The sequence below is a fragment of the Oryctolagus cuniculus genome, chromosome 18 (assembly GCF_051225735.1).
Source record: "Oryctolagus cuniculus isolate XC-2025 breed Fujian yellow rabbit chromosome 18, ASM5122573v1, whole genome shotgun sequence".
Taxonomy (NCBI): Eukaryota; Metazoa; Chordata; class Mammalia; order Lagomorpha; family Leporidae; genus Oryctolagus; species Oryctolagus cuniculus.
The window spans coordinates 10,665,019-10,671,622 of NC_142884.1; the positions used below are offsets into that span (position 1 = coordinate 10,665,019).

Consider the following 6,604-nt stretch of genomic DNA (forward strand, 5'->3'; position numbering starts at 1 on the left):
ACATGCCCTCACGCAGTCTCTGTGAGAACAGACTCTCCTCCTTCTTTGCTACACTAAAAGCAACCTGTCTGTTGAGGTAGGTCTCTGTCTCCTTTTCCATCTCTTTTCTGGGGGCGATGAAAGGCCAGAACCCTGAAATATTCAAACTTAACAATACTTATTTACATCATGGATTGCATAGGAAGGAATTTATTTACTTTTCTCTAAATGGTTACCTAGAAATACTATTCTTAAGATTGAATGTTTTGGGTTGTGAGCTATGAATAAATTTTGGTTTTTGACAGGCCGAGTGGACAATGAGAGAGAGAGAAACAGAGAGAAAGGTCTTCCTTTACTGTTGGTTCACCCTCCAATGGCCGCCGTGGCTGGCGCACTGTGGCCAGCCCACTGTGCTGATCCGAAGCCAGGAGCCAGGTGCTTCTGGTCTCCCATGTGGGTGCAGGGCCCAAGCACTTGGGCCATCCTCCACCGCACTCCCAGGCCACAGCAGAGAGCTGGCCTGGTAGAGGGGCAACCGGGACAGAATCCAGTGCCCCGACCAGGACTAGAACCCGGTGTTCTGGCGCTGCAGGCAGAGGATCAGACTACTGAGCCATGGCGCCAGTCTAAGTAACTTTTCTTATTCAATTATTTATTGTAGGGCTGCTGCTGTGGCCTGGAAGGTAACTTTGCTACATGTCGTGCCAGCATCCCACTGCAGCTGGCTGCAGTGGGCATTGGGGGAGAGAACCAGCAGGTAGTAGTATTTGTATGTCTGCCTATCAGGGTGTCTTTCTATCCTCAAAAAAAAAAGGAAGAAAAAATAAAACTTATAAAATATACAATTAAGAGAAAAACAGAAGCAATCAACACAATTGTTTAAAATACCTCCAAAACTAATCATATCTTCTTGTACGAGTTCTAAAACACATAGAGACAGACCACCTGAATACTGCAAAAACCCCTCCAGAACCAGACACAGGAAACATTCAGTGAACCACGATGAAGTACTTGAAAAGCTTTGTTTGAAGACATCGGTAGAAAGACTTGTATAAGGCAAGTACTCATGATCCTAGTTGCAAAAGTGCAAACAAGGTGTGTAGAAAAAAACATCGTGTAGGTGGCATTTTACTAGGATTTTATCATCAGTTTTGGAAGCACAATGCATCTGAACTTGGTTTGGCTGAATTCAGATTCTGCCACTTTGGGGATGATCAGACGAATGGCACCAGACACAAAGGGAATCAATGTTCATGGGTTTCAGGGGGCGGGGGAAGAAGCCCGCAGATTTGCACTGCATGTGACCTGGTTCACTCATCATCTGTCACCTGAGGAAGATGAGGCAGAAACCACTCAAAAAGCAAACCACCTTTGCCTCCCAAAAATCCCTAAAGTGCCGCCATAAAAAGTTATATATTCAAGAGGTATGGAGGTTTCTAGGTGTCAATACAACACGTGTGTGTGTGTGTGTGTGTGTGTGTGTGTGTCACAGACTGAGTACTGCCCTGAAATGCAAACGCTGAAGGCCCAGGGCCACGTGTGACTGTATTTGGAGATCAGGTCTTGACAGAAGGAAAGTGACGGCCGCCGTGAGGGGGGGCTCTGGCCCCGTCAGAGTTCTGTTCCTCACGAGGAGGAGACCAGAGCTCCCCCTCTCCCCAGGAGGGCACAGCGACAAGATGGCCACCAGCAGACAGGGGGAGAGTGCTCCCACGGCCCGGCCACGCTGGCGCCCTCATCCCAGACGCCAGCCCCACGAGCCTGAGAAAATCAGTGTCTGCCCTCTCAGCCTCCAAGTCCACCAGATTCTGTCAAAACGGCAGCCTGGGGAGAACCCGTGCATGTGCAGGGCACACATGCAGGAAATTTCAGTGAGGTTACCCTCACCAGGGATTTCCTATGAAGATTAGCTCTGTGCTGGAAATACCTGTGATTGTTCATGGTTTTTACCAAGCGCAGAGGTGGTCTCAGCAAACCGGAAAAAAACAGGCCTTCCTCGAGGCCTCATTGGGGCCAGCGTGGCAACATCCGGGTCTGTCCATGACGTCACTGCTCTGCGTCCTGGGACGGAGCACCAGCCGACCCGGAAGTGCGATTTCACCTCTGAGTCTCCAGCAGCCTGAGCAAGAGAGCCCTCACAACTCTCTCCCCTCACAACTCTCTCAGCAGACACTGGTGACGCGGGACGAAGCCTCAGCAACTGCATGATTTCCTCTGTGAATGTAGGGGCCACTCAGTAGCGACACCTGGTACCTATGGGCATGAGTGGGAGACCTGACAGGCATGATGGTGGGGTCACTGGTCCAGAGTAGACACCACGGGGCAGCCAGGGAGGGGTGAGGGGTGAGGGCAGCTGTGCCAGTCTGGATCTGGGTGCTGGAGTCCGGATGTGGCCACAGTGAACATTCATGCAGCAAGAGAAACTGCTGAGTATTAAAAAATAACTTCTAGAAAATTCGTTGGGGTAGCACTGTGGGCAGAGCAGGTACGGCTGCTGCCTGCAACACTGGCATCCCATATGGGCACTGGCTCATGTCCCGGGTAGTCTACTCATCCAGCTCCCTACAGATTCGCCTGGGAAAGCAGCAGAAGATGGCCCATGTCCTTGGGCCCCTGCACCCACGTGGGAGCCCTCAAGCCATGTGGGGATTGAACCAGCAGATGGAAGATCAATCTTTCTTTCTTTGCCTCTGCATCTACTTCTCTGTAACTGACTTTCAAATAAATAAATATTTTTTAAAAATATTTGAAGGTGATGATACCTGATCATAAGACTTCAATTTGAAAATTAAAGGAAAAGAAAATGTCAAACTGTACTGATCACAAGGATGAAATCACGACGGGGAGGAGGGCGGGGCGGGGAGAGCTGTCCACGGTGCATGAGGAGCATGAGGAGCAACACTTCGTGAAGAGAAACACAACTGGGGAGGAAAGACAGCCACGCAGTAATGAAGCAGTGTCCACATTGAAGGTCTCTGAGGTGTGTTTCCCGACGTCACCCTGACTGAAACATTAGGATAAAGAACAAATTTTAAAAGCTCATGGAGAATACTGAGTTTCTGCATGGGAAGAGCCTCCCTCTGGCATTAGATAATGTGTTTGATCCATAGAAAGCTGAAGAGAGGGGAAATGGGAGCTCTTGAAATTTTGGGTTCCAAACCTTGGAACCTTTGGACAGGCGCGGTGGAATTTCTTAGCCTTGGGAACAAAGATATGTGCAAAGGTTCAAGCTACAGTCACCAGAGTGCTGTCCCTGGGGACTGGAACTGAACAATGAGGGAAGTAGGACATAGAAATTAAGATGTGGAAGATGAAACTGAGAAAAAAAAGTTGATGGTTAGAAAAGTTTAGCAAAACAAATATACTGTGAGCCAATACACCATGGAGCAATGAAAAGAATCAGGCCCTTGCTGATGAGTATGTAAATGTAGAGACAATTCTCACTGACATCCCAGTGACTTGGATCCAAAAAATAAATGTCATCATAAAAAGGGGAGGGGAGGGGCCAGTGCTGTGTCCCATTGGGTTACACCCTGGCCTGAGGCGCCAACATCCCATATGGGTGCCAGTTCAAGACCCGGCTGCTCCACTTCCAATCCAGCTCTCTGCTGCAGCCTGGGAAATTGTAGAAGATGGCCCAAGTGCTTGGACCCTTACACCTGCATGGGAGACCCAGAAGAAGCTCCTGGCTCCTGGCTTCATATCACCCAGCTCCAGCTGTTGCGGTCAATTGGGGAGTGAACCATCAGATGGAAGACTTCTCTCTCTCTCTTTCTCTCTCTCTCTCTCTGCCTCTCCTCTGTGAAACTTTCAAATAAATAAATCTTTAAAAAAAAAAAAGAGTGGGGATCAATATGGATGGATTTATGCAAATGCTGCATTTTACTAAACATTAATGATTGAATCTTCCACAATTTCCCATCCTCTTAATCAGCTCTTTTTTTCCTAGATTTTTTCACAAATACAACTATTTTTTCCAGCATCACAGATAATTTTAGGGCTCTCTTTACTTCCTTTGTTTTATCTTTAGGTCACTGGGGCACATCTAATCTAGGTAAGTCTCCAAAATATGTGACATAGGTGGTTTTTATTTAATGGATAAGAGAAGTCTTTTAACAGCACAGTTTAACAAATACAAAGCAAGCCAAATGTGACTCAGTATTTTCTAGTTGCTCCATTCAAAAGGACAAAAGCAAGCAGATAAAATTAGCTTAATGATATACACCACATTCATTTAACCCAAAATGTTACTTCACTGTGTATTCTATGTGAGGATTAATACATTTTGATTCATGTTAACATTACAAAACCTGAATGTTTTTAAATGTAGTACATAGTTCCACTCAAACTAGCCCCATTTCCAGTGCCCCATTGCCCTATGGCTTCTTTTCCTCATATAAATCTTGATGGAGACTCCTCTGTTGAAGATGATGTCAGATCAGCCACTGAAAGCTCATGGACAAAAGGTCATTCTCATATTTGAAAAGAAGGAAGTCAATCTGAGAATAAATTTGTTATGTTTCATCAGAAAAAAAGGGCAAAATGTCGGGTAGCATGATGCTAAAATTCCACCAATACCCTCCAACCTTGAGTTTTTCTCAGATGCATAAAATCCATAAAGTGTCAAACAGTTGTTTGACAAATAAAAGAACACAAAGCAAAATACCAGCAAAAGAATCATGTAGGTGGCTTTGTTTTCTGAAGATGTCTTGGAAGAGAGACTGGAGGTGTGAATGTGCTGGGCCCTCCTGCGGTGTCTGTAGAGGATCCACACCATGTAGAGGCTGGACCAGATCATCAGTGCCAGGAACACTATATCATGAATCAAGATGATACTTATAAATGATCTTGCTTTATGGGCTACAGGCTTCCTGGATTGACAATATACATTAACATATCCCTCACCAACCAAGGTGAAATTCAGTCTGGCTTTTACAGATCCAATGATGTGGGTGTAGATCAGCATGTTGATGACCCAAAAAAAGAGTAAAGAGCGGAAAATCCACTTGGATAGTTTAGGTTTCAGCCATGCCCATTTAGAATGACTGGGACTGAGAGTGATGGCCTGAAATACACTTAGGAGAAAGGTAGTACATATGGAAAGACCTCGAATCACTCTGGATATGTACAGAAATGTTTGACAACCAATATCATCAAAGAAATCTTTGATTCCAAAAGATGACATGAGTTCTGGTATTGACCGGATCAAAATGGTTGAAATATTGACCACTGTCAAGTGCATGAAAATCCAATCTATGGGTTTCCTCAGATGAGGCTTGATTAGGAAGGTATATGTGTATATAATGAAGAGCAGTGAGTTTGCCATGACACCCATACAAATCTGACATATTAGGATAAAGGTATAAATCACATCACTTGTTAACATTATCTCAAGGATTTTATATATTTTAGATGTTTTAATTAGTCTAATTTGGCATCCTCTTAAACAGATCATATTCTGTAATTATAAAAATTGGAGTCTGTTGAAAACTAGGATGACTAACAGCTCTCTTTGAGAGAAGGGGTGAAATGTTCATATCTTCTATATTTCAGACCCAACTGTGATACTTCCAGGGACTGGACTTTGGGCATCCTTTGAATTTCAGACTATAGTTATACATGATATGAAGCAGTGGACATCAAATGTCATATTCTACATTCCTATCTATTACCACGAGGACATGTTGGCCCCTATGAATGAAAAATATGCAGGTGATATTTTCTTCAGAGTATAGAGTGCTTGTAATCTCTAAACCAATGTGTAAGTCTTCACCTCTCTGAAGAACATTCTACTTCTAATGCATGAAGTGGAGTATGTGCACTTGAACTGCTTTATTAGAATTTACACTGCAGACAATTCTTTCAAACAAGGAACATTTTTAACACTTCAGAGCAGTTTAAAACACTCAGATATTATACCAATCAAAAATATAATTAATTAAATTTTAAAATGTGAAAAGGAATAACTGGTTTTCCAAGTGAGGATTTTGCTTCTTCTCATCTAACCGCAGTGTTTGGAGACATTTTTGTTCTCAGACGCTGCAGAGCTCCTGAAACACAGTGGGTAGAGGCTGGGAATGCAGCTCAACATCCCACAATGCACGGGACAGCCCTCAAACATTCTGGCCCCAAGAGGCAGACAAACACAGGGTGATGAATGCAGTCTAACAAAGTATCCCTGTCTTTCTCTCTACACCACATCTAAAACTTTGGCTCAACATTTTTTGTTCATTGTTATGCAGACAGAAACGGTTGGTTCACAAACAGAACAGGAAGAGTATGACAGTCACTGAGGCTGACTTAGTGCTTCATCTCCGTTTATTGGACTAAGGAGTTCTGCTTATGTCATTCTCTCAGAGAATATGTCTTTGTCATGTAAGGCTACGCCTTCCTTCCTACACAGATTGTTACTGAATTACATATGTGTCTTCTCCAATCTGAACACATTCATAGAGTATCTGAACTTCCTATATTCCATTCTCAGATTCACAACAACTCTGTCTTCTGGCATCAACTCTACTACAGTGCTGGCTTCTAATCATCTAACAAAGAAAGAAATCCTACATGTAACAAACACCATCAATACAGAGTACTTGTCTTCAGTTCTCATATTTGTGCCTTCAAA

The 6,604-nt window shown here is 44.0% G+C and overlaps 1 protein-coding gene across 1 annotated transcript; it reads right to left on the reverse strand.

The window, feature by feature from the left end:
- Nucleotides 1–4,432: 4,432 nt before the first annotated feature.
- LOC138846827 (vomeronasal type-1 receptor 4-like) lies at nt 4,433–5,365 on the reverse strand. Its single transcript, XM_070063708.2, has one exon. The coding sequence runs from the start codon at nt 5,363–5,365 to the stop codon at nt 4,433–4,435; it is 933 nt and encodes a 310-aa protein (XP_069919809.2).
- Nucleotides 5,366–6,604: the final 1,239 nt, after the last annotated feature.

Excerpts from the sequence above, each read along its gene's own strand:
- LOC138846827 (XM_070063708.2), bottom strand. The coding sequence starts at position 5,365 with ATGTTAACAAGTGATGTGATTTATACCTTTATCCTAATATGTCAGATT.